Here is a 13488-nt window from a genome sequence, read left to right on the forward strand (position 1 = left end):
AGCATTTCAACTCAAAATGCAAGTGTAAAGTAGAAGTAGAGTAATAAAGAATCACTTTTCTCTTAAAACAGTATATTTTAGACAAGATTGTGGTCAGTCCAGAAGCACCACATTTTGAGAATATATATTATAAAGTAGTCCTTTTGGAGAGCAGAAGAAGAAATTAGTCCTTTAGAAAGTGGGAGGGCAGCCCAGCTGATAGCAGCTGCTTAACTCCTGAAACAGCAGTCTGATACCAGAGAGGCAGCATTCTGGCCTCTATAATTAAATTAATAGTTCCTTCTCTGGTGAAACAGTGTAAAAATAAAAGTAATAAATGTAAGTAAAAATAAAACACTACAAGAGTGTGCATGATGCATCTTTAAGACTCTATAAACTATTTTTTCCTTCTGAAGTATTAAGAAAAAAAATTTTTAACAGCCATGTTAATAAAAGAAAAAACTTTAAAACAGAAGCACAAGATTTAAAATACTAATAATACTGTTTTTAAGCAGCTGCTCTATGATTAATTCATCTCATTAAGTCCTCTTACCAGAAGTGATTTATGTTTGAAAGAGAAGCCCTGTACACAGGATAAGATCTGATGACAAAATTATAATGTTACCTTTGAAATCACTTGCTTCCTCAATTTGGTAAGAACTTTTTTATTGACAAGTGAACACAGAAATGAGAAAGTGTTTATTATTTTGAGGAAAATTATCAGTAGAATTATGCATATCTTTCACCATCTAATCTATCAAGCATAAATCTAAAATTAATAAACAAGTGAAAATAAATACAAATTAGGAAGCCCCTAAAACTACATTTATGTTTGTCCAATTAATTAGAAAAAGTGGACCTACAGCACAATTAGATAATGCATGACTAAATCATGCATGAATGCATAAATGGTAAGAACCTACTTCTTCGTAAATTTATAATGCTAGATTATATGCTAACACTGAATATATGTCAGTACTTGACTATTTTACTTCTTAAACTATAAGCCTTTTATTACTGCACTTTTCATTTTAAATTACCTCAAAACACCTAAGAACGGCAAAGAAGTACTTATAAATCCCATGCGGGCTTTCTAAACCTGCATGAACAGATGGATACACGCTGAAGATAGAGGGAGCAAGATGGGGCAGGTGGAAGGGAGAGGCAGAGGGACAGGAGGGACAGAAAGACTGATTCAGAGCAAGCAAGATGGAGTGGGAAAGGCACAGGAAGCAGAAGAGAGAGCAAGACCCAGGCAGAGTAGCACACAGACGCTGACTGAAGGAAAGCTCAAGAATTCGTAGCGCAGAGAGAGGAGGCATGCAGGGAGAGGAAAGCAAGAGCACCAGAGAGTGGGTGCACACGGTCAGTGTGCACACAGCAGCAAGTGCACAGCCAGGAGGGGATGTGTGCCGTGGGGAGTGTGCAGAGAGGCAGCAGAGCATGAGATCATGTGGCAGAGAGAGACAAAAACAGAGAGAGGCAAGACAAAGTGAAAACTTCACCATCTCAAACTCACCTGGAGGAGAGAATCACAGAATTGCTATTGCTGGAGAAGACCTCCAAGATCATCAACCCTTGACCGAACACCACCACATCAACAAACCATGGCACCAAGTCCTACATCCAGCTGTTCCTTGAACATCTCAAGGATGGTGACTCCACCATATTCCTGGTAAGTCCATTCCAATGCCTTACCACCTTTCTGAGGGCACAGGCACAGTTGGAGCCTATGTCCTCTTATCCTGTTGCTAGTTGCCTGGGAGAAGAGACTGACTACAACCTGACTACAACCTCCTTTCAGGTAGCTGTGGAGAGCAATGAGGTGTGGTAGGTTAGAATTTTTTGGGTTTTTTTATTTCTCTCATGAAATTTTTTTCCCATTTGTTGCCTAAGAGATGTTAATGAGAATAGTTAAGAGACAGAGGATGTGGCTGGGAGGAGGAGGAGAGGAAAGGGTGCATTTTGCTGCTGTCTCTTGGCTGAGGGGCTTTCTCTTGGGAAGTGCAGAGATACCATGAGATTTTGGCTGGGGTGAGGGGCTGGGCTGGTGCCTCACTCCCGCTCTCTCCCTCCTGGGAGCCGAGTGTACAGGTGAGGCTTTGGTGCCGGGCTGTTAGGCCAGAGGGTTCGCTGCCACTGCAGACCTTTCGTCTTTCACTACATCTCCTTATCAAGGGTGAGTGTACACTTGCAAGAGCAGCTGTTGAACTGGGACCTTTCCAACACCTGACCTCCCTGGGAAGGGGACCCTGACATCCAATCTTTCCTGGAGGGAGACTCTCCTGGTGGCTTGTGGCAGCTGCCTGCAGCAACCTGCCTGCTGCTGCCCAGACCTGTTTTCTGCCACTGCTCAGCCCTGCTCTTTTCTGTTGCTTCTTCAGTTTTTTTGCTGCACTTTAACCTGACACCCCATGTTCACAGGGACTCCGCAGCTCCTGCCATGGCTCTGGAGTCTTTGGTACTCTTTGTTGGCCACCCGAGGTGTGGCCACGTCTGCTGTTCCAGCTAGCTGCTCCGTGGATCCTGCTGCAGTCCATTTTGCCATGCAGAGGGGCGCTGGGCTCGGCTGCCACTGGGGGTTTGTGAAGGAAGCCCCTTCCCGCCGGCCTGCCCGCCATTGCCCACATGAGGGCAGCGGCCGGACTCGCGCCACAGCGCCCCCTGCAGGCACGTGGAGTCACCGCACCTGCCCTGCCCTCCGGGAGCCAGCAGCGCCCCTGCTGGCTGCGACCGGAACTGCACCGACGGGGAAGGCACCTGCGGCCGAGAGACGGCTGGGACTGGGGGTGTGCTCTGGTTGGTGCTGGTGCTGTGGCTGTTGCTGTTTGTTTGTTTGTCTTGTTATACATATACATCTATAGTAATAAAGAATTGTTATTCCTTTTCCTATATCTTTGCCTGAAACCCCCATAATTTCAAAGTTGTGATAATTTGGAGGGAAGGGGGCTACATTTCCCATTCCAAGGGAGGTTCCCACCTTCTCTGGCAGACACCTGTCCTTTAAACCAGGACAGGTGTCCCCTGAGACTCCTTTTCCCCAAGCTACACAACACCGGCTCCTTCAGCTGCTCTTCACAGGACTTCCCCAGCTCTACTGCCCTTCTCTGGACATACTCCAGCCTCTCAGTGTCTGTCCTGTAGTGAGTGAAGTAGGGGCCCAGAACTGGAGGTGTGGCCACCACCAGTGCTGAGTACAGGGGGACAATCACTGCCCCAGACCTGCTGGCCACACTGTTGCTGATCCAGGCCAGGATGCCATTGGCCTTTTTGGCCACCTGGGCACAGCTGGCTCGTGGGAAGCCACTGTCAACCAGCACCCCCTGATCCTTTTCCAGTTTCTCTTCTGTGTTCAACTAGAATCGGAAGTCATGTCTTCAGATAAGTTGGATCATGCTGATAAATATTTAGAAGTAATTTTAGCACAAATTTGGTAATTCCTTTAAAACATAACATTAACATATGTCTGAAGTACCTAAATTTGTTTCAAGAAGTTTCTTTCATACCAGTTTCTACCCTTCTGTGTCTACCTCTCCAAACAGAAGAAACCTAAACTGATAATGTACCAATGCTTAATTATTTATACATAAACATTTAAATCCCATTGGATTTATTTGGGGGATTTATGAATTGCCTTTAGGTAAAAATTCTTGGCATTAGTATCAATTACATTTATCATGTAAAAGTACTTGAGACAATTCAGAATTAGTTTTCTGAATGCCCACTTTTTCTGTGAGCCAAAAAAGAAGAGAGTGTTAAGATTATTAAGTAACTTTATACTCATTCTGAAGAGGTAACACAGTTGAACTTTGCATTTTATAAAGAGCTGATAACCTTTACTGGTTAATTTAAATAGTCATCTGCCAAGCAAGACTACTAGAATTGGCAATACCATGTCGTTTTAGCTGCCTGCTGAATCCTATATCCTGTACTCATAGGATAGTAAAGGTTGAAAACATATGGTTCCACTTTCTGTCTCCAGTAGGAACATCAGGGCATAGCCAGAACAGCCCACCTTAAATGATGTGTTCACTGTGTTCCAAGTGCTTGAAAACAATAGTACAATTTTCCACTTTCAAACTTAAATAACAAATAGCACAATTTTGTGACATAACATTCTTCATAGCAATTAAATATTAGGTGAGACTTTTTCAAAGCTATAGCAATCATATTTTAATCTTAGAAATACTACACCTTTTTCATTTTTTATCCAACTGAAATGACATTTTTAAACTACTATAGGAATTCTCCTGCAGTCCTCAAGAATTTAACAAATGCCTACAAATTAAGTCATACTTTCACTTCTTGCATGGGCCTTTAGAAGATGCTTAGTTCAAGGATATGCTTGTTGAATAACTTAACATTTCAACCTACTACATAACTTCGCAATTTAGGAGCCATTCCATAAAGTGCAGGCTTTGGAGAAGATATACAGAATGATGTCTCCAAACACTTCATTTCATTACCTCGAGGTTGAAACTAGAGAGTACAATTTTTTTAAAGATACATGTCACTTCCATACAATGAAGAAGTGATACACTCAGACCAATGGATATATAATTAATTACTGATCTCAGCCACTTATTACAAACCAGATGCATGAATAATAAAAATAGGACAATGTCATGTTCTGTCAGTGTTCAACAGTTCCAATAGCCAGTGCTTCATCCCTATCACACTGTCTAATTTGAGATCTTAATTCTTCATGCAATTTAAAAAAATATAATATCATATATCAATAAATTTAAACTTGGGGAAAAACTCCTGATGTCTAACACTTGTAGGTAATAAAGCCTTTAATAGAGTCATTCTTACCACAGACTAACTCTAACAGTTCTAGAGAACGTGCAGGCAAACAATTCCACTGGTTTTAAAGAGAAGTGTCCATAAAGTGATTTCTCACAGTTTACCTCATTCAGAATTACAGGACTGCTTTTAATGTAGTTTTGCATGGAATTAACATCAATTAGCTGACTTCTAGCTATAAAAGGAAAATTTAATAAGAAAATCTTTATAGTGTGCTTAGAAAGTTATCAAAAAAGCACTATGTAACTAGAGATAGGGAGAGAAGAGGAAGGAAGAGAATCAAAAGAGAAAAGGAGAAAGGGAAGGAGGAAAGGAACCTCACGGTGATACAAACTGAACGATTGGAGCTGTTTGTGTATGCACAGAGTAACCAAGTGTAACTGAAGCTGTCAGGTAAACAAAAAGTAGGTTTACATCACTGCACTACCAGTGCAGCATAAGCATTACTATGGGTTAGCTATAGCACAAGAAAGTACTCTGTTCAAATGTGAAATGCAACTTTTTATACATCCGTTTCTATTCTTAGAAATAATGACAGAATAGACTATCTTGGAAATGCTTCTGCAATCACTGGAAGGTCAAAAAAGTATGGAAGTTGGGATGAGACAAAAAAACAGAAGCAGGTATCACCAAACAGGCTTCTGAATTAGGAGAGTGGTATTTAAAAGCTGGTGATTTCTATGACAGCTTCTTAGAATAAAGATGCACCTGTGGAGCTTTTTGTGCAGCTTTAAAAGTGATCATCACTGTATGGGGAAGCATTTGCAACCTACCCTCTGCCAGAGACGTACAGCTGTGCTTTCTAAGGTGCACAGGAATCTCACGGTGCTACACATTACTACTTTATTATGGAAACATGATAACACACATGTAATTTAAATATTTTTCATACTGAAAGAAATGCATGCAAAAGGGCAACAGTGAGAAATTTCCAGTTTAGCATCTGCCTTTCTTGAACGTTTGGTTTTGTGATGCTGTTCCTGCAGTTATATACTGCGTCTAGAACTGAAAATCTATAATAAATTTTAAAAGGTTACTACAGAAAAGTATACACATTATGCAATATTTTCATTTCCTAATATCCTTGCACTTTACTTGACTACTTTTACTCTCTCTGATTCAGATAAAAGAGCACAATGAAAGAAATATGTACTCACTCTGCCTTTTGTTCTCTCACTGGGAAAACGAAATATTCTGCTTTTAATGATAATGTATTCTGCACAGCTATAATAACTAAGGCTTAGTTTACGTAGAAGAGGACATAACAAACTTAGAAACAATAAGGAGGCATTGCCCAGAATCCATTTTTACAGATGAAGACTTGTACATTTTTAGTTAATTTCTTTTCTTTTCCCCAGTTTCTTCCTAACAAAATTAGCATTTTGAAACATATAAATATTTAAACCTACATAAACAAAACAGCTCCTGTACTAAAGTATTCCAAATAGCAGTTTCTTCTAAATTATGAGTGCTAAAGATCACTGTTAATTCTAAAACTGAAATATGAAAAAACCTGATACTGACCAAGTAGCAGCATAAAAATCTTGTCTTTTTTCCCCCCCGTTTTTAATTTCTACTTGTCTTGCTTAAATTAAGCAGAGAAAGGGGGTGGGATAGAGTGATATTAATTTTCAAATATAGAATTTGTGTTTTTCCATGGTCATATCCCTGTCAGTTATTTAACATTGTACTTGCCAAATTAAAAGTTCACGTCATCTCTGAAATACCACATCCAACAGTATACATGAAAATTATTTCTCTTTCAAGTGTTGACTACATTAGTTTTGAAGCATTTTTTTTTCAACACATTCAAAGCAGTCTAGCTTCTTGTTCTCAGTTGCAAAAAACGAAAACAAGAAACAGGATTATTTTAGACTCTAACCTGAAATGCTGCAGCCTCTGGCCTGCCCTTCAGCCCTTCCTCTGAAAAGGTCTCCAGGTGCAGTTTGGGTAGCTCCAGGGTGAAGTCATTTGTGGCTGCTGCAGTACACAGCAGCAAGGCCTGATCTCTGACCTAAAGGGAAAAAAACAGCATCAATGGTAATTCCCCTTCAGACACATTAACTGGGATGAACTGGGTCCCCTTGAGCCCACTGAGTGGACTTGCATTGATCGCTGGACCTGAAATCCATGAATAAATTTAGGACTAATTGATTTTTCGTTGCAAATAAATCTCTAATTCAGAGTGCTGGGAGAGAATGCTAAGAAGAAAAAGCATCTTCCTCTGGTCTGAAATGAGAAGAAAAGACACTAAGGGCTCTGTAGCCCAGCTGGCATATACACTTCACAGATCTGTCGCCTGCAAAAACCTCGTAAGAAAAGAAACATTAACTGAACTTCTAACTGAAGCAAACATGAGCTGTGAAATTAAAAAGTTCAGGTGATCATATCAATGAGAAGCTGGCATATGAGTTCTGTCTGCTCCGGTACCAGTCCTCCAGAATAAGGTTCACTTGGAAACAACTCAGTCAGAAGTCAGAATAAAATGAATAATCCACAAATAAAGCAAAACGAACTAACCTGTAGCTTTCCAATTAATAAGAGGGGGGGGTCGGGGGGGGGGGGGTGGGGGATGGGGCGGGGAGGGTGTGCTTGCATTTGGCAGGCTCGGTGCAGGACACAGGGTACTCGGGGGCGCTGATGGCACGAGGCAGTTCCCGCGCAGCGCGCAGCCCCGGCTCCGCACAAAGCGCGGGCCGCCCGTGCCCCGCGCGCCGTTGGTGTCGCAGTGCCACCTGCCGGCCGCGAGCGGCAGCGCCGCCCGCGCTGCTGTCCTCGGGCGCGGCGCGGCACAGCGGGAAGGCCGGAGCGCTCCTGGAAGGAAGCGCGGCGCTGCCTTGCCTATCGCAACATGTCGTGCGTCCGTCTGCCAGCGCGGACAGGCCGCCGAACGGATTTAATGCGCGCCTTCCACAGCCACACCACTTATGCTCACTCGCCATATGATGCCGCACACTCATTTTTCATTCTATTTAATACAAAATTTACAATGTCCGCCTCCAGGAGATCCCAGTAGTCAGATTATATTCTAATACAAACGGATAGACACACATACAAATATATGTTACTACAAACCAATAGATTAAATCCATTCATTTGGCATACACTGCATCTGTTGAGTAGCAATAGTGAGTACTATTAAAAAAAAATAATTACTGTTCTAACGACCTAATACACAGTCTAATACTAAAACATACACTGAATATATACTAAAACGTATACTGGGTATATTCTAAATACATATAAATCAATAGATATACCCTTTACTAAGTACTATTTTAATAAATGTCAGGGTTTTTTAGAAGCTGCCTTGCCCACAAGAATGCACTGAACATGAATTAAAACATAAATCTATTAATTTTAAATCCCAGATTACTTTTCTGTAACCACTTACAAAATTAGATTCTTGTAAAATGTTGATTATGAGTGAACAGATTTCAAATAATAGCAGAGCCTTTGAAATCTGCTCTGATTGAAAGAAACATGTGCAAATCTACTGATACAAAGAAGAAGAGATTTCATTTTATTCGTTCCTCTGTTCTGTGGGAATAGGGAGCCCTACATTTCCCAAGTTGACCTAAAGAATTCCTGTCAATACCTGTGGCTGCCAAACATATGCACTATGATGCAATTTTTATAACAGGAAAGGTCCTCTACACATTTTTTTGCACACATAGTGCACTAGGTTCAGGATACAGAGTCCTGTGGAACAAACATACTCTCTAGAGTGTTCTGTCAGCATGTGTAATTCTGGTCAGATGTTAACCTTGCTGAAGATAACAAAATACGTTGCTTTAAATACACACACATGCACACACACGCACACGCACACACACACCTGATTTACATTTTTATAGCTTATATACACAGCAACTTTTCAGTGTCTTTGCTGCCAGTATGCACACAGATAAAAGAAAACATTAATGTGGATTAAGGTACTAAGAATTTATCAACATCAAACCACCAGTGTTTTGCCTTCTACCCTTCTGAACCGTAGTCAATAGATCTAAATATTTTACTGCACCCTGGCCAATTCATTGTTTGATGTTTAAAAACTCAAACAGAATCAAAGAAAATTTATTAAATTTCAGCCCCCAAATGAGATACTATTAGCTTTGAAAGTCAAGTTTAACTGCGATATTGATGATTCTCTTTTTTCTGTGACAAAATTCACAAGGGAAATCCCTATGTCAAAGTACAAAAGCAGATTGCTAATACTAGGGGGAAAAAAACAATGTATAAGCAATGTAGGTATAATATATACACAATACAGACAGTAGAAGTCCTTTTAACCCTATTAGTTTCAAACTCTCTATTTCAGTATTGGGGTCTGACACTCACTGAACAATAAAAAATAAAACCCGTTTTTAAAATGGCTGCATTGTGGTATACAAATGCCATTAATATCACTGTATCAGAAAAGTATGTATTAGCTTCTTAAAGAGTATGATTTTTGACATGAGGATTCACAATTAAAAAACAAACCAAATACTTTTTTGTGTTTGTAAATACTTAGATTGTAGGGAGTACATCTCATTATCAGTATGCATACTGAGAAACTGAAAATTAATACAGATTTTTCCTTTTGAAAAAATACTCATGAGGGTTCAGGGAAAATTGTAAGAACAAAAGACTGGGTGTATGCTGTACAAATGTACTATATTGTATCACTAGAAGTGAAAACATTCCAAGCTGCCTACCTATTCAAGGACTGAAAAGCTATAATGGTCATGCCTGCATGGACTCATGTTGGAGAGACCAGATTTGTATGAAATCTTAGTAAAGAACTAATTTAATAACTTCTGTCTATTGGCTTTTTGAGATCCAGAAACAAAACAGCAGGATTGGGAAACTGTATTTATTTCCTCATTCTCTAATGCAGTAAAAACAGTACTCACATACAAACTTACATTACAGAACCATGAGGCAAAGATAAAATGGGTAATTTAGTTTCTTTTCTAAAAGAGGGTATTTTTGGAAGCTCAACAGGCAAAAGAATCATCCTATGAAGCTAAGCTTTAAAATTCAATTTTCAGAGCTTTTTTGTATTTCACTTTTTTTTTTTCCTTACATATAAAATCTAAAGCAAGACCATTTTGTCTGAAAGGTCTCCTGAGGCTAGAGAGTTTTATATTAAAATCTAAAACACCTAATCAGCTAATTAGGCTTATTGCAATGATTAAAAATGTCTAAAACCAGTTTCACTTCTTCCCTATATTCTAAAATTATATAAATTTATATTTTTCCATTGTTAGTGAAGGTTTTGGGCATTTCTGATTTTGGTAAACATAATTTTAGCTGAGACTGAAGTTTCAAGAGTGATTTTTTACAGAGTATAGTTAAGTATCATGACAGCATGCTTGTAAATATGATCATTACATTTTTCAGTTTAGACATATATAAATACTATAAGAAAACAGGTAAAGTCACAAATCCACACTCTACTACAATACTCATAGCATTTTAAAATGAAGGAGAAGAGTGACTTATGACAGTGTTTAACTTTTTAATTAATTAGGAGAGCAACAAAGAAGACAACACTATAGCCACTCAATTTAAAATCAATAAAGTACTCATTAATTCAGATCAAAGCTGAAACTGAATAATAAACTAAAGTTACATTATTGACTGAACCAAGGTGTAGAATTTGATGGGATAATTCCACATGTCCAAAAATGAACTTTAAAATTTTCTTCTGCTCAAGATAATAGTAGTTTTGCCTACAGTCCTCTCTGGTACTTATATTGGTTTTTCTATGCACAGTTTGACGTGGTATATCCAGTTATGCCAATAGAGACATGGTTCTAAATGCTAGGAAGTTGTAAATGGTATTAGAACGTGCTCAGCCCTTCCTAATGTTTTTTCCCTTTTGCTATCTGACTGGTATAACAAACCTGTGATTTTAGTTTTTATTTTGTTCCTAATTCAATACTTCAATACTTTCTTATGGTGAAAATAAAATAAAATTATTTATGGATATAAACTTCACAATATAAGCTATATATGAGAATATTTTGTAAGTTCAAAGTTCACCAGCTCTAGATTAAAAGACCCTAATTTTGGGTTTATTTTTCTTTAATTTCCTACTACTTTTTAAATAGCATATCATCTGCAATTTAAAGAGCAGAACAAGATCTATAGTGATTTGGTGAGAAGTGAATGGAAAAGAGTCATTTAATCTGTTTGTCTGAGATCACCATATTGCTGATATAACAGAAACTGCAAATACAGAAATCATTCTAAAAGAGTACAAGCAAAATGGTTTATACCACACTGCTATGTATTCTGCATGTGGCATACAACAGACAAAAATTAGTTTAGAACTTGTTAAAGTAGAAGAAAGCAGTTTGGATGCAAATCTTAGTCTTAACCACAGTCTTGCAAGTATGTGGCTGATTTAGCTGCATAGTGTCTGTACCTCCAGGGCAGCATGTCGAGTAGGGGCCATATTACACAGGTTTAAAACATGCACGCCTCTGGACACAGTCCTTTGCCATGGGAAGCATTTTAACAGAAATAAGTTACATAGTATCTGCTTTGCATGGGCAAGTCTTTGTTATAGTGTTATACAAATGATCATAGAACTAAGAAGAATAATATTTTATACATTGTTGGATAGAATTAAACCTTCATGAACACTTCCTATTTTTTCACATTTAGTATGAATTGCTAATTTTTTTTTACTCTATATTAAAAATAAAAATGAATATACAAATGAATAATATATATTAAAATAAAAATGAATATACAAATGAATAGTGCAAATAGTCTTGATAACAGTAGTTTTTCAAGTAAGTTGCTGGCGCAGATTATTTTCCTCATGATACATTCATATACTTTGGGCTCTCTAGAAAACAGTGCAATCTAATTGTGATCCATTTAAGGGAATACAGACCCCAAATTATTTGCTGCAGAATTTGGCAAAAGTAATATCCAAAGAAGTACCTCCCAGAGCACTCTGTCAGATCATAGAGTAAATCTGTTAATATTGGTTGCTCTTAATACCAGTCTGAGTCTGCTCTGAAAGTAAGGAATTACTACAAAAAGTGTATATTCATCTTATTGAATGAGGGCCTATATAATTTCAGATACAATATTTTCAATCAGGATGTCTCAGCAACCAAAGATCACTCCAGAAGTCAAGAGACTGCCTGTGACAAGTCTGTGACAAGACTGCGTATCTTAAACTGAAGGCACTTTAAATCAAGAACTTAAAAACTGGAAAAGTATAGACACAGTTAGAGAGACAATGAGGTGCAGAATAGTATTTGGAACCAAACTCCTCAACTGAACTGCAAAAACACCCCATCGAACCTTTCTTTTTTTTCCCCATGAGGGATAAAAACCAAACTACACCAAATTACAATGCATTTTGCTCAGACAAGATTGCCTTATAGGACAGAAGAGGAAACAGTTTAATGGATACTTGTTACATGGCCATCACAGTTAGGTTTGAGTCATCATTAAAAGCCATCAGATCATTGCACATTCATTCATCAAAAGAAATATGTCCTCAAATCCAAGGGTCTGTCTTCTGTTGATAGTGGGGCTTTAAATAGCATTTTGACATACCTTAGCGTAGGTGGCCATACGTTATCACAATTAGTTATACCAAATATTTACCTCAATAGAATAACTACTGAAAATCTCTGTATTAGCATACTGATTCAGTGACTATCCTTTCTGATTACTGCCATACAAATTTGTATTTAATTACAAAACAAGCCATTTCACAGGTGCTTTCTAAGAGAGCATTAATTACTGAATAACAGTGTTTGTATAAAGGAAATACATCTCATAAAATTGATGTTTTGGGTGTGCTTGGCTTTTTTTTTTTTTTTCTGGCTTTTTTTTCCCCCTTCAGGACTAGTCAAGATAATGGAAATTAATTTTCAGAGCAGACTACCATCCCAGACTTACCTATAAGATTAATTCAAGCTTTCTCATATTACTACATACACAGGCTACATGGTCTGTTGAATAAGATATTAATTTGATCCAGAAATGGTTTTTTGCAAATGTTGACCACGGCACCTAAGCTTCTCAATAGCTGCAAGATGTGCACTATAATACATCCCCTATGAAAAGATTTCAGTGACCTTGGGCTGAAAATGAACCTATATCGGGAGAAAATAACAGCTAATGTATTCAATAATTCCACAATTCTCCAAACAAGGATTTCTCCTTACTGAAGGCAAACTATATACAAGTATTCAGCCTTTAAAAAAAAAAAAAAAACACCAAAAACACCAAAAACCCCGCCTCAACCAACCAACCATAAAAACCAACAAACTCCTCCAAAATAAAACAAAAAAAACACCCTAAAACCAACAAAGAAAACCAAAAGATAAAGACAAATGCATCCTGAAATTAGTTACTTAGATACGTCCAAACTGAAAACAGTTAAGCACATGGATATGACATTCGGCAATGTCTTATCTTTACTTTGTGAAGGTTTTTAAATCCCTCTTGAGCTGGAGTACCATTTTTAGCTTGGCTAGGTCAGAATGACACTGAACAATATGAGTGATGACACACTAGACAGCTATATGGACAGAGTTGTCATCAGCAAGCCAGCTGTGCTAACACCTGTATGTCCTGCACAACTGATCTTTAGGAACATGGATCAAGAAAGTCAGATTGCTAGGAGGGGAAACAAAAGTCATTCATCAAACACTGAAATTAAGAAGCACTCATTTGAGA

General features: G+C 38.3%; 1 protein-coding gene across 7 annotated transcripts in view; it reads right to left on the bottom strand.

Annotated features, from left to right (window-relative positions):
- Positions 1 to 13488, bottom strand: part of CCDC171 (coiled-coil domain containing 171) — a 155534-nt gene that overhangs the window by 34726 nt on the left and 107320 nt on the right. For all 7 annotated transcript variants that reach the window (XM_059836830.1, XM_059836827.1, XM_059836829.1 and 4 more), the window contains one exon: positions 6668 to 6799. In XM_059836830.1, the coding sequence (XP_059692813.1) occupies positions 6668 to 6799 (132 nt within the window). The remainder of the gene's footprint in view (positions 1 to 6667; positions 6800 to 13488) is intronic.

This window comes from Haemorhous mexicanus, chromosome Z (assembly GCF_027477595.1).
Source record: "Haemorhous mexicanus isolate bHaeMex1 chromosome Z, bHaeMex1.pri, whole genome shotgun sequence".
NCBI lineage: Eukaryota > Metazoa > Chordata > Aves > Passeriformes > Fringillidae > Haemorhous > Haemorhous mexicanus.